Source organism: Notolepis coatsorum (genome assembly GCF_963971535.1).
Source record: "Notolepis coatsorum genome assembly, chromosome: 14".
NCBI lineage: Eukaryota > Metazoa > Chordata > Actinopteri > Aulopiformes > Paralepididae > Notolepis > Notolepis coatsorum.
Genome location: NC_140178.1, coordinates 101,647,837 through 101,673,786, shown reverse-complemented (window position 1 = coordinate 101,673,786; position 25,950 = coordinate 101,647,837). Strand labels below are relative to the sequence as shown.

Here is a 25,950-nt window from a genome sequence, read left to right as displayed (position 1 = left end):
CAACAGGTTCGACATTTCTTTTAAAAAGGTGCTATAGATAGAACATTCAGCCACTAGGTGTCGCACTAGAGCACCAGCATGTCATTTATCCAATCAGGTGCATTCCATGTGGGGGAAATGGGAAGTAGGGAGGGGATACATGCCTGCCACATGTAAACAACATTTACTTTGGACCCGCAAAATTCTTTTTTATGATAATCAATAATTGTTTTGGGGAAAAGCAATAGTTTTATGCTGCACCTTTCTAAAAGCTCTGAGTGTATTTTCTTTTTTTCTTTAACCCTTTCACTACCACACTACCAAATGGTTAATGATGACTCCACATACAAATGTTGTCTATACAGCACCTTTAAGGACACATTTCTGGAAAATCTTTTGAAAATATCGGGGAGAAAAAAAAATCTGTACAAAGAACTTTGGTTGAATACGAATCTGCTCCTGTAAATACCTCTAGTGTGTACAATATACATATTTAGATAACTCTAATTTAAATACTAGTTTGACTAAATTAAAACAGAATCCCCCCCCAAAATAGTGTGTAATATCTTTACTGAAATCTCACCCTCTGCTGCGCATAGAAGCAGGGGACAGTATGAACAGTTTTAAATGACTTAACAGCTAAACATGCCTTAAAAAAAGCAGATGTTTCTTCCCTTTGTGTGAACATCATCATTGAGCACTTTTACACATTTTACATAGCTTCATGAAACCAGAAGTTATTTATATATATTTATATATATACTGTATATAATCTATTCTGTAAAATAGGTCAGTTTTTAAGAGCACAACACGTACTGGCACCGAGCCTCGTGGAAGACACAGAAGAATAACGTGGGTCAAACATCACTTGGTACAAAATGGATCAAATATATTTTTTTTCTTTTTTTTGAATATTAAAAAATATCACAAAAGGTACAATTTCTTGAAATGGTCAAAGACACAGAGACACAGTGAATATGTCATAACGGGACGTCATGTTGACAGATCGCTCACACGCAGCTTCGTAATGCAAAGAGCAGTGTCTGGTGACAATCTGTCAGGGAATGACTCCTCACAGTGGGCTGGTACTTAAAAACAGACTGCTTCCCCCTCGATGGCACTCCCTCCTCCTCCACGGCACTCCCTCCTCGACTCCCTCCTCCTCCACGGCACTCCCTCCTCCTCGACTCCCTCCTCCTCCACGGCACTCCCTCCTCCTCGACTCCCTCCTCCTCGACTCCCTCCTCCTCGACTCCCTCCTCCTCCACGGCACTCCCTCCTCCCCAACGAGCTCCTCCTCCAGGCGCTGGGAGACGGGGTTTGTGTTTGGCGACAAGGAGGGAAAAGGCACGACAACACAGGGGGCGGAGGACGCTTTTTAAAAAAAAGGTCAAACTCATCCAGCGACGCTTAAAAAACAAGGTGCTCCGAGAAGGGTCAGTATGGGCCGGGGGGCCGGGGGGCCTCCTCTTTGTGCACACGGCACCCTGAAACTGTCAGTGCCGCGTCGTGGTGTCGGTTGAGGAGCACGGTGTGGAGGAGGAGGAGGAGAAGGAGGAGGAGGAGCCATAAGTGCTGGTGTTCAGAGACGAGACGGGGGAGAGAGCAGTGGCTAACGAGATATAAAAAAATCACGGCGGACGTGGAGGTCAACCGATATATTATGTAACGACGGCGTGCTCCATCGGCTGACGTGGTCTAAGTTCAGATGGAGAGACAGGAGGGGGGGGCGCTGTTCTCTCTCTCTCTCTCTCAACCCCCCTCGTTCTCTTCCCGTGTCTCTCTTCGGTACTTCCTGAGGTGAGGGCTTGGTCGGCAGGGTTCAGTCCAACATGGCGTCCAGCTGGTCCGCGAGGTCGTCGAACATGTTCCCGATGTCGTCCAGGATGGTGCCGGCAGACTTCACGGTGTTCGCTCCACTGGTGGCGGAAAGAATTTAGTCAAGTCAAGTCATTTATTTATAAAGCACGTTTAAAAAACTCAAGAGCCAACCAAAGTGCTGTACAGTCAAAGCATAAAAATCATAATACAAAAATACAAAAAGGCACAGCAGGACAAGACAGTACAGTCAGAGAATAGGACAACAGTAGGCCAACACACGGATAGAGTAGCACAAAGTACAGGGATAGAAGAACACAAGAACAGATACAAGGGGGAGGGGCAGGATAAAATTGCATGGGAGTGTGTGAGTTAGGGTGTGGGAGAATCAGGGTTTATTGAAGGCTAGGGAGTAAAGTGAGTTTTTAGTCGTCTCCAGCGAGGGGGCAGTTCTGATCTCCAGGGGTAGCTGGTTCCACAGCATTGGGGAAGAGCGATCGCCTCTCTTTTTGAGTCTGGTGCGGGGGGGGGGGGGACCAGCCGAGCCTGGTTGGAGGATCTTAGTGACCTGGGTGCCGAGTAGGGGGTTATGAGCTCTGTGATGTACAGGGACTGGGAGCCAGTGTAGGGAGGCTAGAACTGGTGTTCTCTCTTATTGTCATCATACAGCACAAGTACAGTACAACGGAAATACGTTTTGCATCCCAGAGTGCAGAGTGTGACAGTAAAGTGAGGGTATAGGTGACCATACATAGAGGGATATAGTTTGTATCTCTCTTAGAATGCATGTTTCATATATTATATATTACTGTCCCGTCTCTTGGGTCTTTGGAAAGACCAGACAAGGTCAGAGGAGTTTGATAATATTTACAGAGGATGGCCATATAATGTTGATATTTAAACATTTAAAACCATAATACATGATCATGCGATATTTTGTGTGGTGTGTTACGACAAAAGATAACAAAATGTTCTAAATAAATAACAATGTTCAAATTGAGAAGTGTGGACTTGTTTTTTTTACAACTGAAATATATATATTTTTTATTACAGAGAGAGTTACTGTAAGTACTGGAAAAAGGTACTGTAAGTACCGATATTCCAGGAACTGGTACCGGTATCGGTTCAAATGTGAACGGTACTCAACCCAGGGTTCCCACAGACATTGCAAAATGAAATTCAAGGACTTTCAAGTACTTTCCCAAGCACAATTTTTCTTAAAAAGGGCATTTAAAAAGGATACAATTAACTTTTAACCTCTTAAATGCAGTTTTGTAATAGACAACTTTTTTTATCCAATGTTTATGGGTTAAAAGTAAACCAATTTCCGACAATTAGTTACACTTTAGATAAAAAAAATACGTATTTCTTGATTCAGACATGTTTTATCATGGATGAACAAAACTTTCAATGCGAATGGTTGATTTGAATTTCAAGGACTTTTTAAGCACCTTGTTAAAAATGTTGCTGTTTTCAAGGAATTCCAGGCCTATTTTATCTTTTTTTGTAAAAATGCAAGCACTTCAAGGACCTTGTGCGAACCCCGTCCACCTACAGAGACACCAGACGCCGCGGGCCGCTCGCTCACCCGTCAGAGGTGTCCTCGTGGGTGAGCTTCCTCTCCACGGCCTCCAGAGCCGCCTCCAGGGAGGTGCTGGTCTGATCCAGCCTCTGCTGCTGCTGCATCACTGCGGCCCCGCGGGCGGAGTCTGGGCTGAGGAGGCCCGGTCCCACCACGCACACCTGGGGCCTGGGCGGCACGGCGGGCTGGGTCTGAGGAGGGGGAGGGGGGGCGTGGAAGGGAGTGGATGGAGAAGCGAAGGCCACACTCTGGACCACGCTGACTGTCACGCCTGGCGGCCCTGCGGGGGGCGGAGCCACCGTCACTGCTGAAGACGAGGAGGAGGAAGACGTCAGTTTATTCTTTAACCCTTTCACTGCCACACTACAGAAGGTTAACCCTTTCGCTACCACACTACAGACGGTTAACCTTTCACTGCCACACTACAGAAGGTTAACCCTTTCAGTGCCACACTACAGACGGTTAACCTTACACTGCCACTCTACAGACGGTTAACCCTTCACTGTCACACTACAGACGGTTAACCATCTGTAGTGTGGTAGTGTAAGGGTTAACCTTCTGTAGTGTGGTAGTGAACGGGTTAACCCTTTGTCGTGTGGCAGTGAAAGGGTTAACCTTCTGTAGTGTGACAGTGAAAGGGTTAACCATTTGTCGTGTGGCAGTGAAAGGGTTAACCATTTGGTAGTGCGGTAGTGAAAGGGTTAAAGGTTGAACGGTTTCTTTGTATTGAAATATGCTAGATCAGGATCTGCAGGTTTCAACAGGTTCAATTGAAGACATTTTAAGACCTTTTTAATACCACTTAGAGCTAAATGTAATACCAATTTCACGAACATACTAGCAAAAAACCAACAACACATAGCGACACCGAACTGGCGGCTGCACTTTTTTAATTTTTTTTAATCTTTTTCTCCGCCTGATTTTCTGTGCTTTTCCTCCCATCCCAATTTAGTCGTTATGCCAATTCCCCCCCTCCCCTACCTGGTCGTTGTGCGCATGTTCCTCCTACTGGTCGGTACAAGGGAGCCCTGAGGTCCACCACATGCTTCCTCCGACACATGCGGAGACAGCCAGCGGCTCTCTTTTCACCTGACAGCGAGGACTCTCATTGGTGAAGTGTAACGCGTGGGAGGTCACACTACCTTCACCACTTCCTGTCTTTCGCTGAGCATGTGCCCAGACCTGACCTGTAGGCGTCGCTGTCCACAACGCCAGATTACCACCCACGACTTCCCTCCCGCTAACTCAGCCAAACGAGTTAGTATGACGGCTGGCCCAAGCCGGAGGCAATGCTGACACCCGGATTCGAGACCGGAGTCTCTCGCGTTGGTGACGAGCGCAATCTCCGCTGCGCCACCCAGCCGCACTTGTGCGCCAATTTACACGTCTCACGGTAGCCCCGCAAAAGACGACGACTTGAATACAAAAACATTTCATATATTTAATATGATTTAATCTCCCAACAGCCCCCCCCCCCAAAATTGTATTCCTGTGCAAGTTAAATGTAAGACTTTTTAACACCTTTTAAAATTGATCATTATAATTGTTTTAAGACGTTTTATCACCAGATATTACCCCGCAGATAATATGTATATGTAGATATATGTAGATATTCTAAATAGTGAAATGCAAATGAAAACTAATGTGGATATCTTACCGTGCGCGGCTAGCAGGCTGTGGCGGACCGGCTTGGGGGCGGTGACGGGCGGTTTGGGGCAGACGGGAGGCTTGACGGGGGACCCTGTGGGCGGGTGGGTCTCTAGCCCCTCCAGACTGACCTCGCTGATCCTGAGGCTCACCTCCTCCGCCCCCCCCACCGGCTCCGGCCCGTCGCCCGTGGGCGAGTCGCCGGCCTGGTCCCGGTCCTTGGGCCTTCTGCGCTTCACCGTGTCCGACTCCTTCAGGTTGAACTCCGGGACCTCCGGGGTCTTGTTGGCCGGCGGGGGGGGCTGGACGACGGCCTCGGCCCGGGGCGGTCCCCCCACCTTGGGCCTCTGCTTGATGGTGAGGTTGCCCTCCTCGGCGAAGGGAATGCACTCGCTGGAGCTGTTCTGAGGGGAGGAGGAGCCCTCCAGCCCCACAGGGCCTCCGGACGCCTCCTCCTCCTCCGAGTCCGACTGAATCACCCCTCTGTCCGGATCGGTCGGGGCCGGGAGACACTCGCTCTGCACCCTCCTCCGGGGCTCCGTGGCCGCGAGGGGGGCGACGGGAGGGGGAGGCAGGGGCGGCTCCTGCTGGAGGAGATCCAGCTTGGGGACCGCCGGCGGGTTCCTCCCCTCGACGCAGCTCTCCAGCGAGGCGGCGATGCTCCTCACGCTGCGCGGGCTCTCCGTGTCGAACCCGGGGGAGGAGGGGGGCGGCGCGGCCGCCACGCTGTCGGGCAGGTCGATGCTGCTGACGCTGGTCACCGAGCTCAGCCTCTTGGGCGGCGGAGGAGGGGGGCCTTTCTTCCGGGCGCGCACCGCGAAGGACTGGCTGCGTCCCACCGTGCCGCCCTTCTCCGGGCTGGACTGGAGGCGGTGGTGCGGCTGCCCGCGGCCGGGGCGGCGGCTCAGGGTGGCGTAGGACGGCATGGCGCAGGAGGAAGGACCGTCGTCGTCGTCATCGTCGTCGGGCTCCCCGTCCGACAGGGCGTAGCGCGTCAGGCTCTGCGCGCGCTGCTTCTTGGGCGGCGTCAGCGTCAGGGACGGGTCGCGGAGCCGGATGCCGGGCGAGCCGCGCTCCAGGTCGGTGGAGCCGCAGTGCGCGTGCAGGTAGCTGAAGCCGCGCTGCGCCGGGGAGCCGCGGGGGGACGAGCCCACCGAGCCCGGGGCCTTGGGCTTGGCCGGGATGGCCGGGTACTTGAACACCGTGGCCGTGCCCAGGGGCACCTGCTTGGGCAGCGACTGCTGCTGCTGCTGGTGGGGCTTCTGGTCCCAGCCCTCCGGGACGTTCCTCTCCTTGGTGGGGCTGCCCTCCAGGCTGGAGCCGCCCAGGCTCTCCTGGGAGCGGCTGTGCGGGGTGACGGAGGCGGTGGGCGGCTCCTGCGAGCGCCCGGAGCCTCGGGAGCGGGCGTCGATGCTCTCCTGGCTCTTGGACATGCTCCGGAAGGCCAGGCCCTCCTGGCAGCCCAGGCCGTAGTGGGTGGACATGGCCGTCTGCAGCTCTGCACTCAGCTCGCCGCCCTGGTGGAAGGTCATCATCTTGGGGGTGCGCGGCGAGGGGCACTCCCCGCCGCTGGACAGCGCATCGGGGGGCTCGATGGTGACCAGGTGGAGGGCCCCGGGGGTCTTGCGGCGCAGCGTGCCCTGGCCCGACTCGGCCTGCATGATCGCCCTCTGGATGTCGCAGAGCTTCTTCACCGCCAGCATGAGCTTCTTCTGGTGGCCTGAGTGGAACGCGAGACATTTATATTAGTGAAAAATACTCTACAAGCAGTGGTTCTCAACCTGTGGTACGTGTACCACTGGTGGTACTTGGGCCCCCTGCTGGTGGTACTCGGAGAGATGCCTGGAATCTCAATGTCTTTCAAAAATGAAATAAAACTAACTTTTTAAAATCAAAATACTAATACTACAACGCATGAAGATAAGCTTTAGTCTACAGGTATCTTTGTTAGGCCTGATATCTAATATGCCTATCCACTGGTATTCATTCACAGGCTTCAAGTGAAGACGTGTTATTAATCACCCAGCTTGATGATGCCGATCTCCTGCAGGTCCTCCCAGGTGAGGTCTCTCACGATGTTGATGGAGTCGTACCCGTTCTCCGACAGCTGCTTGTGGTACTGAGGCAGCCCGATGGCACTCAGCCACTCCACCAGATCCGACTAGGAGAGACAGAGAGAGAGCAAAAGCTGTCAGATCCTTACAGCTGGTATATTATTATGCAATATTTAATAGTAATGAATTGATCTATATGCATGTGATATGTTGCTGTGTATTACATGTGAGGGTCTTACGGGGATGTACTCCGGCAGCCACTCCGGGATGCTCAGGTTGTTGATCTCCATGGACACCTTCTTGCGGTGGCCTGGCTTGGTGACTCCTATGGCGGTCAGGTCCTGCAGCCAATCAGAGTGGACCTCAGTACATACATAGAGCTTTTTTTTTTTTTTTTTTTAACATTTAACCCTTTCACTACCACACTACCAAAATGGTTAACCCATTCACTGCGACACTACAGAAGGTTAACCCCTTTCACTGCCACACGGTGAAGGGTTAACCCTTTCACACCCACTACAGAAAGTTAACCGTCTGTAGTGTGGTAGTGAAAGGGTTAACCTTCTGTAGTGTGGGTAGTGAAAGGGTTAACCTTCTGTAGTGTGGGTAGTGAACGAGTTAATGTTAATTACAGTCTTTTCTCTGTGTCTTTGCTAATTGCACTGTGGCCCCTGGCGGCGCTGTAATTCATAATTTTTTTGGTAACGTATTATAGAGTAGTATGGGCGGAGCTATTTGCTATAGTGCAGGTTGGTGACTGTCACTCAAAGCGGATTGCGAGTATGGGGGCGGAACCCAGCCAAAAACAGCTTGGAATCTTGAAGTGGAAAAATGCTGATGTAGAGTACTTGATTAGAAATACAAAACAATGAAGTTTTTTGGAAAAGAAACGTACTACAGATGTGTTCCCTAGACTCACAGGAATTGTGTACAATTGCCCAAATAGTGAAAGAAATAGTAAGATAGTTCCCCTTTAGTAAGGAAGAAAGACAATTAAAATGTAACTTGAAAATCCAATTTCCTGAAACCGACTGAATTTCAAGTGAACTGATCGAAAACTTGAGACATTATTACAGTACATTGTTATGTTATCAATGCGGCCGGTACCTCAGGTGTCATCCTGCTGATGGTGGGCACGTCGTAACCGGCGGTGATGAAGTTGGCCGTGTACTGCTCCAGCTGGAACTCACTCAGCCACTGGTAGATGGCCTCCGCGTCCTGCCAGGCGCACAGGAGACAGGGCACAGGTCATTCATTCATTCATGGTAGGGCTGTCCCCGACTAAGGATTTGGATGGTCGACTATGATTGGCAAAAATGTGCCATTAGTCGACTATTGGTCGACAAAAAAAGAAAATAAAAAGTATAATATTTAAAGAAAATTATTTTTATTTATTTTTTAATTTTGTATCATTCCATTTGGGCTGTGGGGGTGCTTAATGTCTGAAGGAGTCGACTGAATGCTTCTTGTCCTCTGTGAAAGCATGCAACTGGTCCACTGATGGATACATCTTGATATTTGTCTAGTCTAGTGTGTTCATTAGACGGGTGAAATCCTCTTTCAGTGCCTCTGTGCCTGTTTTCTTAGGCAGTTAGCCTCTGGTATGCGTGCCATTAGCGTTAGCCACGCTTCTAGGCCTCTTTTCTTTTGGAAAGAATGATATAAAAAAAATATGTATATTTGACTAAGAGGTTGGCCAGTCGACTACGGCTCCTTTAGACCGATTAGTCGACTAATCGACTAATAGGGGTCAGCCCTAATTCATTCATTCAATCTCTTTTAAATCTCGAAAAGATCATTGAGAGCAGGCTCTCGTTCACAATGACGTAGAGAAATACAAAAACAATATAGAAACAGTGAATTAATAAATAAAAAACTACAGACTACAGCAGCCAAGAAGCTGATGGCCATGAGGTGGAAAGAACCTGAGAAACTCACAGTGATTCATTGGTCTCTGCTGGATGTTATTGATTTGGAAATCTCTATAATGCTCGTGTAATTGGGGGGGGGGGGGGGGGGGGGGCAGGCCAGCATTGAGCTGTGGGTCGCAGCGGCCGAGGAGGACGAGACCACCATATAGCGGCGGAGCGGGGCGTCTCGGGTCGGGGGGTGGGAGTGGGGGAGGAGGACGAGACCACCATATAGCGGCGGAGCGGGGCGTCTCGGGTCGGGGGGTGGGAGTGGGGGAGGAGGACGAGACCACCATATAGCGGCGGAGCGGGGCGTCTCGGGTCGGGGGGTGGGAGTGGGGGAGGAGGACGAGACCACCATATAGCGGCGGAGCGGGGCGTCTCGGGTCGGGGGGTGGGAGTGGGGGAGGAGGACGAGACCACCATATAGCGGCGGAGCGGGGCGTCTCGGGTCGGGGGGTGGGAGTGGGGGAGGAGGACGAGACCACCATATAGCGGCGGAGCGGGGCGTCTCGGGTCGGGGGGTGGGAGTGGGGGAGGAGGACGAGACCACCATATAGCGGCGGAGCGGGGCGTCTCGGGTCGGGGGGTGGGAGTGGGGGAGGAGGACGAGACCACCATATAGCGGCGGAGCGGGGCGTCTCGGGTCGGGGGGTGGGAGTGGGGGAGGAGGACGAGACCACCATATAGCGGCGGAGCGGGGCGTCTCGGGTCGGGGGGTGGGAGTGGGGGAGGAGGACGAGACCACCATATAGCGGCGGAGCGGGGCGTCTCGGGTCGGGGGGTGGGAGTGGGGGAGGACATGTCTAATGTCTTTTGTGGTGATTGTGTTTGTTTTTTTACTCTGTATTTTGTATTTATTAGTTAATATTATGGATGTTTTGATATTCTGTATTTATTATTTCTCCTTGTCTTGTTATTATTATGATTATTATTGTTGAAGTACATGATGTCTTGTGTGTTATTGTTGTTACTGTATTATGTTGTGTTTTGTTTATTTGACTAATTAAATTTGATCACAAAAAAACAAAAACAACTACAGACTGAGGTGAAATGGCTATTGTAGCTTTAAACTGACCAATGGATACTAACGTATAGAGTTTTAAGCTGCTCTAAAACACATTCCACTTATCAGGGGCAGAGAAGCTAAACGTAGATTTTCCTAATTCAGTGCAAACTCTGGAGATCTTAAGTGTTAAAGCCGATCACCAGAGTGAGTGTGATGAGGTCCAGCACTCCAGTCCAGTGATGAAGTGGTGTCGGGTGGAAGATAAACATGAATGGCTTCACACAGAAACAGATGCCAGTGCCAGTCTCTCTTGAAGAGATCTCGGCAGGCAAAATGACAAATGAAAACAAACACAGGTGATCATCATTAAATGACAACTGTGCCCAATGAACTGAGTAAGCGGCATCTGGTGGGCATATTGGTAAGAAACGCATGACGCATCATGAGAATACGATCAATACTACTGCATATTGCCGCCATCCAACAGTATATCTGCATGAATAACTCATACATTCCCAGGGAAGAAGAAACATTACGTTACTGGGGCTGCACTTATATGGTTACAACTCAAGTGACAAAAGGTACATCATATAGTACCTTTAGTTTTTTTTTGTTGTATAAACAAGATTCCAAAGTGTGTTTGTTAGACCAGACCCTGTAGTTTGTTAGACCCTGTAGTCTGTTAGACCAGGCCCTGTAGTTTGTTAGGCCAGGCTCTGTAGTCTGTTAGACCCTGTAGTCTGTTAGACCAGACCCTGTAGTTTGTTAGACCCTGTAGTCTGTTAGACCCTGTAGTCTGTTAGACCAGACCCTGTAGTTTGTTAGACCCTGTAGTCTGTTAGACCAGGCCCTGTAGTTTGTTAGACCCTGTAGTCTGTTAGACCAGGCCCTGTAGTTTGTTAGGCCAGGCTCTAGTTTGTTAGACCCTGTAGTCTGTTAGACCAGGCCCTGTAGTTTGTTAGGCCAGGCCCTGTAGTTTGTTAGACCAGACCCTGTAGTTTGTTAGACCCTGTAGTCTGTTAGACCAGGCCCTGTAGTTTGTTAGGCCAGGCCCTGTAGTTTGTTAGACCCTGTAGTTTGTTAGACCAGACCCTGTAGTTTGTTAGACCCTGTAGTTTGTTAGACCAGACCCTGTAGTTTGTTAGGCCAGACCCTGTAGTTTGTTAGGCCAGGCTCTGTAGTGTGTTAGACCCTGTAGTGTGTTAGACCCTGTAGTGTGTTAGACCCTGTAGTGTGTTAGACCCTGTAGTGTGTTAGACCCTGTAGTGTGTTAGACCCTGTAGTGTGTTAGACCCTGTAGTGTGTTAGGCCCTGTAGTGTGTTAGACCCTGTAGTGTGTTAGACCCTGTAGTGTGTTAGACCCTGTAGTGTGTTAGACCCTGTAGTGTGTTAGGCCCTGTAGTGTGTTAGGCCCTGTAGTGTGTTAGACCCTGTAGTGTGTTAGACCCTGTAGTGTGTTAGGCCCTGTAGTGTGTTAGGCCCTGTAGTGTGTTAGACCCTGTAGTGTGTTAGACCCTGTAGTGTGTTAGACCCTGTAGTGTGTTAGACCCTGTAGTGTGTTAGGCCCTGTAGTGTGTTAGGCCCTGTAGTGTGTTAGACCCTGTAGTGTGTTAGACCCTGTAGTGTGTTAGACCCTGTAGTGTGTTAGACCCTGTAGTGTGTTAGACCCTGTAGTGTGTTAGGCCCTGTAGTGTGTTAGACCCTGTAGTGTGTTAGACCAGGCCCTGTAGTGTGTTAGACCCTGTAGTGTGTTAGACCAGGCCCTGTAGTGTGTTAGACCCTGTAGTGTGTTAGACCAGGCCCTGTAGTGTGTTAGACCCTGTAGTGTGTTAGACCAGGCCCTGTAGTGTGTTAGACCCTGTAGTGTGTTAGACCCTGTAGTGTGTTAGACCCTGTGGTGTGTTAGGCCCTGTAGTGTGTTAGGCCCTGTAGTGTGTTAGGCCCTGTAGTGTGTTAGACCCTGTAGTGTGTTAGACCCTGTAGTGTGTTAGGCCCTGTGGTGTGTTAGGCCCTGTAGTGTGTTAGGCCCTGTAGTGTGTTAGGCCCTGTAGTGTGTTAGACCCTGTAGTGTGTTAGGCCCTGTAGTGTGTTAGACCCTGTAGTGTGTTAGACCCTGTAGTGTGTTAGGCCCTGTAGTGTGTTAGACCCTGTAGTGTGTTAGACCCTGTAGTGTGTTAGACCCTGTAGTGTGTTAGACCCTGTAGTGTGTTAGACCCTGTAGTGTGTTAGGCCCTGTAGTGTGTTAGGCCCTGTAGTGTGTTAGACCCTGTAGTGTGTTAGACCCTGTAGTGTGTTAGGCCCTGTAGTGTGTTAGACCCTGTAGTGTGTTAGACCCTGTAGTGTGTTAGACCTGTAGTGTGTTAGGCCCTGTAGTGTGTTAGACCCTGTAGTGTGTTAGGCCCTGTAGTGTGTTAGGCCCTGTAGTGTGTTAGACCCTGTAGTGTGTTAGACCCTGTAGTGTGTTAGACCCTGTAGTGTGTTAGGCCCTGTGGTGTGTTAGACCCTGTAGTGTGTTAGACCCTGTAGTGTGTTAGACCCTGTAGTGTGTTAGACCCTGTAGTGTGTTAGACCCTGTAGTGTGTTAGACCCTGTAGTGTGTTAGGCCCTGTAGTGTGTTAGGCCCTGTAGTGTGTTAGACCCTGTAGTGTGTTAGACCCTGTAGTGTGTTAGACCCTGTAGTGTGTTAGACCCTGTAGTGTGTTAGGCCCTGTAGTGTGTTAGGCCCTGTAGTGTGTTAGACCCTGTAGTGTGTTAGGCCCTGTAGTGTGTTAGACCCTGTATTGGACCCTGTAGTGTGTTAGACCCTGTAGTGTGTTAGACCCTGTAGTGTGTTAGGCCCTGTAGTGTGTTAGACCCTGTAGTGTGTTAGGCCCTGTAGTGTGTTAGACCCTGTAGTGTGTTAGGCCCTGTAGTGTGTTAGACCCTGTAGTGTGTTAGACCCTGTAGTGTGTTAGGCCCTGTAGTGTGTTAGACCCTGTAGTGTGTTAGGCCCTGTAGTGTGTTAGACCCTGTAGTGTGTTAGACCCTGTAGTGTGTTAGACCCTGTAGTGTGTTAGACCCTGTAGTGTGTTAGACCCTGTAGTGTGTTAGACCCTGTAGTGTGTTAGGCCCTGTGGTGTGTTAGACCCTGTAGTGTGTTAGACCCTGTAGTGTGTTAGGCCCTGTGGTGTGTTAGACCCTGTAGTGTGTTAGGCCCTGTAGTGTGTTAGGCCCTGTAGTGTGTTAGACCCTGTAGTGTGTTAGACCCTGTAGTGTGTTAGACCCTGTAGTGTGTTAGACCCTGTAGTGTGTTAGACCCTGTAGTGTGTTAGACCCTGTAGTGTGTTAGACCCTGTAGTGTGTTAGGCCCTGTAGTGTGTTAGACCCTGTAGTGTGTTAGACCCTGTAGTGTGTTAGACCCTGTAGTGTGTTAGGCCCTGTAGTGTGTTAGGCCCTGTAGTGTGTTAGACCCTGTAGTGTGTTAGACCCTGTAGTGTGTTAGACCCTGTAGTGTGTTAGACCCTGTAGTGTGTTAGGCCCTGTAGTGTGTTAGGCCCTGTAGTGTGTTAGACCCTGTAGTGTGTTAGGCCCTGTGGTGTGTTAGACCCTGTAGTGTGTTAGACCCTGTAGTGTGTTAGACCCTGTAGTGTGTTAGACCCTGTAGTGTGTTAGACCCTGTAGTGTGTTAGACCCTGTAGTGTGTTAGACCCTGTAGTGTGTTAGACCCTGTAGTGTGTTAGACCCTGTAGTGTGTTAGACCCTGTAGTGTGTTAGGCCCTGTGGTGTGTTAGGCCCTGTAGTGTGTTAGGCCCTGTAGTGTGTTAGACCCTGTAGTGTGTTAGACCCTGTAGTGTGTTAGACCCTGTAGTGTGTTAGGCCCTGTAGTGTGTTAGACCCTGTAGTGTGTTAGGCCCTGTAGTGTGTTAGACCCTGTAGTGTGTTAGGCCCTGTAGTGTGTTAGACCCTGTAGTGTGTTAGACCCTGTAGTGTGTTAGGCCCTGTAGTGTGTTAGACCCTGTAGTGTGTTAGGCCCTGTAGTGTGTTAGACCCTGTAGTGTGTTAGACCCTGTAGTGTGTTAGACCCTGTAGTGTGTTAGACCCTGTAGTGTGTTAGACCCTGTAGTGTGTTAGACCCTGTAGTGTGTTAGGCCCTGTGGTGTGTTAGACCCTGTAGTGTGTTAGACCCTGTAGTGTGTTAGACCCTGTAGTGTGTTAGACCCTGTAGTGTGTTAGACCCTGTAGTGTGTTAGACCCTGTAGTGTGTTAGACCCTGTAGTGTGTTAGACCCTGTAGTGTGTTAGGCCCTGTGGTGTGTTAGACCCTGTAGTGTGTTAGACCCTGTAGTGTGTTAGACCCTGTAGTGTGTTAGACCCTGTAGTGTGTTAGACCCTGTAGTGTGTTAGACCCTGTAGTGTGTTAGGCCCTGTAGTGTGTTAGGCCCTGTAGTGTGTTAGACCCTGTAGTGTGTTAGGCCCTGTGGTGTGTTAGACCCTGTAGTGTGTTAGACCCTGTAGTGTGTTAGACCCTGTAGTGTGTTAGACCCTGTAGTGTGTTAGACCCTGTAGTGTGTTAGACCCTGTAGTGTGTTAGACCCTGTAGTGTGTTAGACCCTGTAGTGTGTTAGACCCTGTAGTGTGTTAGGCCCTGTGGTGTGTTAGGCCCTGTAGTGTGTTAGGCCCTGTAGTGTGTTAGACCCTGTAGTGTGTTAGACCCTGTAGTGTGTTAGGCCCTGTAGTGTGTTAGGCCCTGTGGTGTGTTAGGCCCTGTAGTGTGTTAGGCCCTGTAGTGTGTTAGACCCTGTAGTGTGTTAGACCCTGTAGTGTGTTAGACCCTGTGGTGTGTTAGGCCCTGTGGTGTGTTAGGCCCTGTAGTGTGTTAGGCCCTGTAGTGTGTTAGACCCTGTAGTGTGTTAGGCCCTGTGGTGTGTTAGGCCCTGTAGGGAGGCTCACCTTGCCCTCCAGCAGCTGCTGTGGTCGGACACACTGCTGGGAGAAGCCCTGCTCCCCCGGCCTCGGCAGCGTCATCGCCTGCCTGCGCGGAGTCCCGCCTAGCATCACAAAGCACAGCACACAGTGGATTAACAGCAGAGCAGCGGCCAGACGAGCCAACAAGAACAGGAAGCCTCCCCTCCCTGCTCTGGCCTAGTGTGTGTCGGCTGTACCCAGTTTAATCACATATGGCTGTTGCACTTTACTGTTACATTTGCACTCTGGTTGGATGCCAAACTTATTTCCGTTGTACTGTACTTGTGCTGCATGATGACAATACATTTAGATCTAATCTAACGCAGAGAAAGTCTAAGCACAATGCTTATACACGCGTATGTTTGAAGAACAAAGGCAGACTGAACTGCATTTGCTCAATTCTGATGTATTGCTCAGATGTGATTTTCTTCTTGTTTGGCTTTTCAACAGATGAATGATATCTATAAATCATATTCCTGGAATTGGCGCGTCAAGTGAAGGTGTCCTCTCAGTGAAGGATCGGGAGGAGAAGAGAGATGCGTGCCTATATTACTACCTACTCTGCTAATAATATCTTTACTACTATGCACTAAAGACTGTAGCAAGTTCGACACTGTTTGACGAACAATATCACTTACCCTTAGCTGCCAGAGTTGTACCCTTCCTTGCTGACTTGTAAGTCACTTTGTATAAAAGCGTCAGCTAAATTACTAATGTAAATGTGGACGTGGAGACAGGAGAGAGGAGAGGTGGGGGAGGTGAGGAGCAAACAACCGTTTAGGGTACTAATTACACATTCCTGCATCACAGTAACTTTGTATTGTTTTATCCACTAAAGATGTGCAAACCTTTTGTTCCAGGGACAAAGGCCACAGGCTGGGCAATTCACTGGTCCTCATCAGAGCTCTCGTGAATGAGCGAGAGGGGGCGGGAGGGGGTTAATTATTTGGAGTTTTATTTGACTGAAACCACAGCGGCTTCGAGAGCTAAACAGCATCTAACGGGTTTTTGCATTTTCTTCCATGTTTTTTTCTTTCTCAAATTTATAAACATCACAGATGTTATACATTTTAAGGAGAAGTCAAAGAGGGGAGGGCATTGTATATCTTTTTTTGTTCCAAGTTATTGGAATTCTAAAATTGAAAAACATTCACATGTAGTGATTTAGTTGACACTTGTATCCAAAGCGACTTACAAATTATTAGGGCTGCAACGATTAGTCGTCGATTATGAAAAATCGTCGACGAGATATTGTTGCGTCGATTAGTCATACATTTATTTTTTTATTATAATAATACATTTTTTGTGCACTACCTATCTTTGTGAAAGTGGCTTCTCAGCTCTGGTCCAGCCAGCTGAAGACTTCTTAGCTTAACATAAGAGACCGGCAGTAAGTTTGGGGGAACTAATGGGATAACTGGGGATGTTGTTTGGTCCTGACAAGAGTCTCAAAGCAACTCTGAGGTCATGCTCAATGTCCAATCTGTTCCTCTACTCTGTCTTCAGCTGGACCAGAGCTGAGAAGCCACTTTCACAAAGATAGGTAGTGAAAAAAATAATTAAAAAAAATTATATATATATTTTATTTTTTTATTTTTTTTAATATAATTATCGACAGATTAGTCGACTACCAAAATAGTCATTAGTTGCAGCCCTACAAATTATGAACAACACGTCAGTAGGCAGGGTACAACTCTTAAGCTAAGGGGCAGCAGGAAGGGTACAGCTCTTAAGCTAAGGGTCAGCAGGAAGGGTACAACTCTTAAGCTAAGGGTCAGCAGGAAGGGTACAACTCTTAAGCTAAGGGGCAGCAGGAAGGGTACAACTCTTAAGCTAAGGGGCAGCAGGAAGGGTACAGCTCTTAAGCTAAGGGTCAGCAGGAAGGGTACAACTCTTAAGATAAGGGTCAGCAGGAAGGATACAACTCTTAAGATAAGGGTCAGCAGGAAGGGTACAACTCTTAAGATAAGGGTCAGCAGGAAGGATACAACTCTTAAGATAAGGGTCAGCAGGAAGGGTACAACTCTTAAGCTAGGGGTCAGCAGGAAGGGTACAACTCTTAAGATAAGGGTCAGCAGGAAGGGTACAACTCTTAAGCTAAGGGTCAGCAGGAAGGGTACAACTCTTAAGATAAGGGTCAGTAGGAAGGGTACAACTCTTAAGCTAGGGGTCAGCAGGAAGGGTACAACTCTTAAGCTAAGGGTCAGCAGGAAGGGTACAACTCTTAAGCTAAGGGTCAGTGGTATTGTTCGTCAAACAGTGTCGAACTTGAGTGCTACACTCTTGAGTGCATAGTAGTATAGACAAATTAGCATGATAGGTAGGTAGTAGTATAAGGATAGTAACATAGTAGATAGTAGGGTAACACTTTATAATAACACTCAGTTATAAGACCTTTATAAGGTATGTCGTGGAATATATTATCATGTCCTTATAGATCTGTGTTGAGATATCATGTTATACAGCGTGACTTTCAGTGTGACCAGCTTGACTGGTTGATGTGTGTATGTCTCTTTAAGAAGACTCCAACATCTCCCCAGCCATAACAAAATTGTTGTTGCTTCCAGTGACTGAGAACCATTTTTGTTTACCTTCATCATCATATCTGATATTATGTTACGTCTGACAACTGTGTATTTAACATACGTCTGAACGGAACTCTGGGTCAGTCTATGGCCAGACGCTAATGTGTTAACATGTTGTCTCTGACTGTAAACTGTCCTTTCATTGTGGCCACGGTGAAATAAACTTTCCTATTATTATTAATAATGACTCAGAATGATTTGTAAACGGCTCATCGTTTAGTCCTTTAATATTTCCCATTACAGGTATTTGTAGATAATGAACTAATCATGAACAAACCATTTATATACATTCATAAATTATTATTAAATCATTTATAACTATATTTGTATAACATTTACAAATTAGTTCTACATTATTTATAACTCATTATCAACATTGTTTGTACTTGATTTGTTCATCATTAAATAATGTTGTTTAATGTGTAGTAACACATTTGTAGATGCTTTGAAAAATGGATATGAAAAAACGACTATACTGTACCTCCATTTATTTGTTCATGTTCAACAAATGATTTGTTAAGACATTCATAAAACATCTATAAATCATTTGCAGATGCTATTGTGTGCCCTAATCTAAAGTGAAGCCTATTCATCATTAACTTAATGTCTAAAAGTTTGTTTATTTGTGAACTTTTGTGAATACACGAAGCAATTACCAGACTTGTCTTTTCATGTTTAACAAATGATTTGTTAAGACATTCATAAAACATCTATAAATCATTTGCAGATGCTATTGTGTGCCCTAATCTGAAGTGAAGCCTATTCATCATTTACAAATGTCTAATACAGTTAATTATTTGTTTACTTTTTCATCACCTGTTACAAATGTTGTAGACAGCTTTCGGATACACCCTTCTTTGTGACATCAAACAGTGACAGAATTAGGACTATAGATAAATGCAATTGTATTAACATATAAAATACATGCATAACATATAGTGTAACGTGTGTGCTCAGTATATTGCGGTATGTGATGATGACACGAGGGTAATAATTATTTGTATTTTCAGGCTGTATCGGCGCCTATACAGCCTGAAAATACAAATAATTATTACCCTTGTGTCATCATCACATACCGCAATATACTGAGCACACATTAGGAACAAACACATAATTCAAATGTAACGTTAGCGGCCACCACATCAAGTACGTCTACAGTACACAACATATGGTATAAGAGTTGTAGGTCGGAAATGATGGAATAGATTTACCAACAAAAAAGGTGTTTAGCCTGCTCATACCTTAAAAGCGTGGGGCAGCACGAATAACTTGGCTCTGCTAATGAACCGTGCTTCAATTCAACAGACGGCAACAAACATGAAGTCAAGTCTCACTCACGTGATACTTCCTCTACATACTCTGTCAATACCTGGCCAGGGTACTCCTGGGTCCTAGTGCCCCCCAAGTTACACTATATGTTATGCATGTATTTTATATGTTAATAAAATTGCATTTATCTATAATTCTGTCACTGTTTGATGTCACAAAGAAGGGTGTATCCGAAAGCTGTCTACAACATTTGTAACAGGTGATGAAAAAGTAAACAAATAATTAACTATATTAGACATTTGTTAATGATGAATAGGCTTCACTTTAGATTAGGGCACACAATAGCATCTGTAAATGATTTATAGATGTTTTATGAATGTCTTAACAAATCATTTGTTGAACATGAACAAATAAATGGAGGTACAGTATAGTCGTTTTTTCATATCCATTTTTTAAAGCATCTACAAATGTGTTATTACACATTAAACAACATTATTTAATGATGAACAAATCAAGTACAAACAATGTTGATAATGAGTTATAAATAATGTAGAACTAATTTGTAAATGTGTATAACATAAATATAGTTATAAATGATTTAATAATAATTTACGAATGTATATAAATGATTTGTTCATGATTAGTTCATTATCTACAAATACCTTATAAAGGTCTTATAACTGAGTGTTATTATAAAGTGTTACCGATAGTAGTATAGACATATTAGCATGATAGGTAGCAGTATAAGGATAGTAACATAGTAGATAGTAGTATATTGATTGATTGATTGAAAAGTTTATTAACAGATTGCAGAATGGGTACAGTACAGTACAGCTCAATACATACAATTGTTAAGGGGATGCAGACCAGAGAAAGACTTTCGTCTTGTTTACATCAGGGTCCCCCATTTTCATCATAACATATATGACATACATGACATACAGATAGACAGTACTGCTACATCTCAGATTTGCAAATACAGTACTGTTTGTGATACAAAAGTGTCCAGAAAAAGAGTGTATATACATTTGGCGTAGAAACTGTACATTGGAGGAGGTTGGGTGGGTGAGGGCTGTACATTGGAGGAGGTTGGGTGGGTGAGGGCTGTACATTGGAGGTGGGGGAAGTGAGTTCCCTGACCGGGAATCGAACCCGGGCCGCGGCGGTGAGAGCGCCGAATCCTAACCACTAGACCACCAGGGAAAAGCTAATAGTATAGACTATTAGCATGATAGGTAATAGTATAAGGACAGTAACATAGTACATAGTGGTCAGGTACATACTAGTAAAATACAGTAAGATTTAATTTTTTTTTTATCAGATATTGATTGAAGAGGTGTGTTTTTAGTCGACAGCAGAGTTCCAGCTGTCCTGACTGTGGTGGGAAGTTGGTTCTACCGCTGTGGAGCGAGGAGAGAGAATAGTCTGCTTTGCTTTGCAACTACTTAGGAGCCCGAATAGGAGTGGGTCTCCTGAAACCAGCCCAGGTGTCCCAGTGTTCATTTAGAATAGAATAGAAATACTTCACTCATCTCGAGGGAAATTTGGCACTATACAAATCGCTCACAGTAAACATTTGGATAGACAAAAACAAGGTAGAATAAAAAAATAAAAAAATAAGCCTAAAAATAAAATACGATCCGGGATATACATTTCCTATGTTACATTCTAATATAAAATATACAGTAAAAATATCCAGAATATACAGTAAGTGTAACATTTTACTATGTCGGTCTAAAAGTAAAAGTAAAAGTCCAGGAAGATAGTACTGTCACCCTGTGCTCTGTGATGCAGTGAGGCCCAGTGATGTGTTATAAAGTCTGATGGCTGTTGGAATGAAGACAGTGGTTTTCATTTAGACCTACACAGTGTCGGTGGCAGATGTCACACACGTTTAGATATTGTTCACTTAGCATCACATTACATTTCTACTGTAGGTATCCAGCAGACACTCTCATCCTTATCCTTATTAGAAGTACGCGCCACGCAACGCTACAAGCGCGTTGAACGTCTCTTTACCAGTACGGGGAATCTACTTGTGTGCAGAGGCCTGTCTGACACCGCATTGGGCTAAACCAGGCCGGTGTATAGAAAACACTATCAAGGTGAAGACAAAAGGTACCTGCTGATTGATCTGGCTGTTTGCTGGGGTCTGGATGTGCTGCTGAATCACCAGCAGAGGGCGCCAGCTGCATAGGAAAAAACACAGAGCAACAGGACAGTTAATTACTGTAACAAGCAGAAAGCTTGTAATTACAGACGAGTGTATTGATGAGAACAAAGAAAGGAAGTGACATCATTAATGAACAACACCGGGACCAGCTGTGGAACCTGTACTCGGTAGTAGTCTTTTATTAGTATGCACTTTGCTACAAAGTAATCCACTGGGCCAATATTACTACCTGCTATGCTAAAATGATGTCTATACGCAGGGTTCGAATTATCACCTGAGAGCTATGGGGGCCCCCTGAATTTTTTTTTTTACTATTTTTTTTCCTGGAATTGTGGCTGTTTTCGAAGTCATATTTAGAGGAATATCTCATTAGGATTAGTCTAATACTAAGTAATAATGACATCACACAACATTCTAATCATTAGACCAGGGGTGTCAAACTCATTTTCACAGAGGGCCACATCAGCATTATGGTTGCCCTCAAAGGGCCAAAGACCGTATTAATGTTAATGTAATGTAAAATAAATGTAGCTACTCATTTACATATTGTTAAACATGTTGTTTCTGTATTTATTACTTATTCAAGTTATACATATTGCATATGCATTTGTATAGATGTAAAAATATATGTTAGCTTATGTTATTTTAACAAATAATTTTAGTTTATCAGAACCCCATATTACTCCATCAATCAATGATCAAACCATTCAAGTAAATAACAAAGAAGAATATCATCAAATACAAGCTATGACATTAAGTTTGTTCAAAACCTTTTTGTCACAGTCAAGAAGGGCAGAACTAACAACTGAGCTGCAAAGAACACGTGGGACAGATGTAGCAGATGTTACAAAAACAAATGGCTGCACACAACCTTGCAGAGGCCACTAATGGAAGATAGTTTAATTAACTTTAATTAACAGATTGCAGAATGGGTACAGTACAGTACAGCTCAATACACACAATTGTTAAGGGAATGCAGACCAGAGAAAGACTTTCGACTTGTTTACTTCAGGGTCCCCCATTTTCAATTCATCATAACATATATGACACACACGACATACAGATAGACAGTACAGATACATTTATGACATACCAGATTTGCAAATACAGTACTGTTTGTGATACAAAAAGAGTCCAGAAATGAGAGAAGAGAAGAAGTACCCAGAGACAGATCTACAGTATTGGTACAGTATATTATCCTGTAAAACAATAAAGTCGTGATGACAAAAGTTGGCTATAAGAGAATAGTCTACACACTAGATCAATATGTCTGCAGATGTGCTATACAAGCTCATAAGATAAGAGTGTAATACCTTATTAGGTAGCAGTCTATTCAAAGGTTAAAACAAGGTTTCCCCCAGTAGATTAGGTTTATATTAAGCTACTCTCCCAATCTAATTTATATTATCACAAGAAATAAGAAGCTTACCCTGTCTGTAGGCTCCAATGTGGAGAGTTGTTGTATTCCCCTCCCTTGCTTTCGCCTTTCTTAATAAGTCTCCTTTTCTAGATCCAAAATTGAGTCAGTTGTTGTCTACAGCGGTGACTTCTCTTTCTTTCTGCCCTCCTCAGTTCCTCTCTACAGGGGTGTCAAACTCATTTTCACAGAGGGCCACATCAGCATTATGGTTGCCCTCAAAGGGCCAAAGACCGTATTAATGTTAATGTAATGTAAAATAAATGTAGCTACTCATTTACATATTGTTAAACATGTTGTTTCTGTATTTATTACTTATTCAAGTTATACATATTGCATATGCATTTGCATAGATGTAGAAATATATGTTAGCTTATGTTATTTTAACAAATAATTTTAGTTTATCAGAACCCCATATTACTCCATCAATCAATGATCAAACCATTCAAGTAAATAACAAAGAAGAATATCATCAAATACAAGCTATGACATTAAGTTTGTTCAAAACCTTTTTGTCACAGTCAAGAGGGGCAGAACTAACAACTGAGCTGCAAAGAACACGTGGGACAGATGTAGCAGATGTTACAAAAACAAATGGCTGCACACAACCTTGCAGAGGCCACTAATGGAAGATAGTTTAATTAACTTTAATTAACAGATTGCAGAATGGGTACAGTACAGTACAGCTCAATACACACAATTGTTAAGGGAATGCAGACCAGAGAAGGACTTTCGACTTGTTTACTTCAGGGTCCCCCATTTTCAATTCGTAATGAAATTGCTATTATGTGTCTGCAATGCATGAACACACAACTGTAACTGTACTCAAAAATAACAAAATAAGGGTTGTCTCAGTTCACAACTATATTGGTCAAGTTTTGGGTGGGACTTGTTTGCGTCCCTACAGCTTCTTATTCAATTGAGCGAGATGCTCGGTTATGTCACACAGCCAGCTTGCATCTGACAGTTCAGACAATATTTCTTCAACCCTTTGTTACCTATTCCGCCTGGATCTTTTTTGTATTTTGGGCTGTAAAATTGTCAAAGAATGTCTGAGTAAGTGCTTTTGGCTTTTTTCCTTTGTTACTTCATCAATACCTCAGATGTTTAACACACATGTATGTGTAAGAATGTGTAATAACTAAGGCTGTCAAAGCTTTATTAACGCATTAACCCACAATTATTTTAACGCCGCAATTTTTTTACCGGCGTTCTTGGGGGGCCACATCAAATGACGTGGCGGGCCGCATTTGGCCCGCGGGCCATGAGTTTGACACCTGATTTGATTTGATTTGATTTTTATTTAGTACATACAATTTATACAATAGTATAAAAACAAGGGGTACAAGGATAACATGTGAGAGTCTGTCGACTTGTTTCCAACATGGTCCCAAGAAAAATACAATAAATCACAAAGAAAGAGTTAAGATAAAATAGATACAACAAGTAGATAAAATAGACAACACAATTTTCTAAGAGCCTCATTACAGCATGTCATGTTCCTGTTCTTCAAGAGTGGTGGCCAAGCACCCTCTGCAACCTATTGTTGCAGATGTCGCTTCACACCCCTCTTGAAGACAGCAATAGTGGGGGAGTTTTGGATGGCCCTGGGCAGAGAGTTCCACAGCCGGCAGGCTGTAGACAGAAAGCCATTCTGTGAATAGGAACCCTTTCTAGGCTCATAAACTGAGAGCTGTCCAGACCGTAACTGTCGTCCGTGGACCTGGCCACGCAGGACAATACGAGAGCATAAATATCTGGGGGCAGATCCATTTAACATTTTATACATATGTCCCAGTTTCAGAAAGGAGACCCTCTGCTCCACAGGGAGCCATCCCACCTCATTGAAGTGACATGGCTCAATATGGGTTCGAGGTGGCAGATTTAGGACCAATCGTATGGTCTTATTTTGGCTGGTTTGTAGCCTGTGCATTAGACTATTGTGTGATGTCATTATTCAGGCTCATTCTTAACCATCAATATTTGTTCATTTTCTTACTCACCTCTGATATATAATGCCATATTTACTTATTTGCATTTTGCATCTGAAAAAATACAACAATTTAATTTGAAAAATGAGACCAAATTTATGAACTTGAATTAACATTTATTTGTCTCTGCACTTATAAATCAAAAACTAACAAAATAATCTAATGGAAAATAAATAGTTGTATGGCACAACAGCAGCATTTATCAGGACACAGTAAGTAACATTATCATCTGATAATAAAATGAACATAAAATAAATACTTGTATAAATCAAAATAAATAATGTTATAAACAAATGTGAACAGGTAATCAAGAACTGTATGAAAAATAGTAGCAGCATCTTCTTAGAACAACAAGAAGAAAAGTAACTACTGCAGCATGTCACCGACATGCAGACTGGAAGAGCCGGGATTCAAACCACTGACCTCTTTTATCCAAAGCGAGTAGTGACGACTATATTCTCTTCCTCAACTTCTTGCTCTGAGAGCTAGTCACAGTCCCATTCATCCACTGCTCTGCCAAATGGGCTCCAAATGATTTATTTAACAATGTCTTGGCGTTTTTACATGGAAGGCAGCCAATGCATCCCTCCTTGGCAAATAACCAGTCATATTTATTTTTCCAAAAGTTGCACTGACTCGGACCCCAGCATTGTGGTGGTTGAGTAGCAGCGCAGTCCAGGTCTAGTGGTGGAGACTCGGGTCTGGCAGTGGCAACCGGCGCGGTAACAATAACAGGTGCACTGTGCACAGGAGCAGCAGAGCTAACACTAGTACTAGCAATAGCAGTGTCAACTTCAGTGACAGTAGCACTGCTAGCTGCTACACTAACAGCGTCAGTCTTTGGCCTTTTTATAAAACCAAAGCTGTCCAGCTTTGTACAGCCTTGCGGCGGGTTGAGCCTTTTTTTCTTTTTTTCTTTTTGGCGGCATGTGGCGTACTGTTTAGTGTTTATGTTTTCAGTTGCAGGACACGGACCGGCAGCCTTCTGTTTACAGCAGCTGCTTGCTGCTTCTTCTTCACTAGGTTGCAATAGCGTTAAACTTATGGGCGACGCATAGCGGCTTGGAGGTGAAATGCAGCCTATTCCACAACATTAATTACTCAGTTCTTTTAAAAACTGAAAAGAAAAATATGATCTATTAACAATTTATTTAGGTAACATAAATAATACTAATTCGTAAAAAAAAATATTATATAATTTTTTTTGAGAGACCCCCACAGGGGGTCTTGACTATGGGGGCTCAGACTATAGCTATGGGGGCTGAGCCCCCATTGGCCCCCTCATAATTCGAACACTGGGTACAAGGATAACATGTGAGAGTCTGTCGACTTGTTTCCAACATGGTCCCAAGAAAAATACAATAAATCACAAAGAAAGAGTTAAGATAAAATAGATACAACAAGTAGATAAAATAGACAACACAATTTTCTAAGAGCCTCATTACAGCATGTCATGTTCCTGTTCTTCAAGAGTGGTGGCCAAGCACCCTCTGCAACCTATTGTTGCAGATGTCGCTTCACACCCCTCTTGAAGACAGCAATAGTGGGGGAGTTTTGGATGGCCCTGGGCAGA

At 45.2% G+C, this 25,950-nt stretch overlaps 1 protein-coding gene across 1 annotated transcript in view; it reads right to left on the bottom strand.

The window, feature by feature from the left end:
• Positions 1 to 1,206: 1,206 nt before the first annotated feature.
• Positions 1,207 to 25,950, bottom strand: part of LOC311240679 (CASK interacting protein 2) — a gene marked incomplete at its 5' end in the record, with an annotated part of 79,813 nt that continues 55,069 nt past the window's right edge. The window contains 8 exons of the mRNA XM_084329252.1: positions 1,207 to 1,898; positions 3,386 to 3,686; positions 5,037 to 6,746; positions 7,049 to 7,187; positions 7,320 to 7,421; positions 8,188 to 8,298; positions 14,928 to 15,025; positions 20,919 to 20,985. Coding sequence (XP_084185378.1) covers positions 1,802 to 1,898; positions 3,386 to 3,686; positions 5,037 to 6,746; positions 7,049 to 7,187; positions 7,320 to 7,421; positions 8,188 to 8,298; positions 14,928 to 15,025; positions 20,919 to 20,985 — 2,625 coding nt within the window. The 3' untranslated portion in view covers positions 1,207 to 1,801. The remainder of the gene's footprint in view (positions 1,899 to 3,385; positions 3,687 to 5,036; positions 6,747 to 7,048; positions 7,188 to 7,319; positions 7,422 to 8,187; positions 8,299 to 14,927; positions 15,026 to 20,918; positions 20,986 to 25,950) is intronic.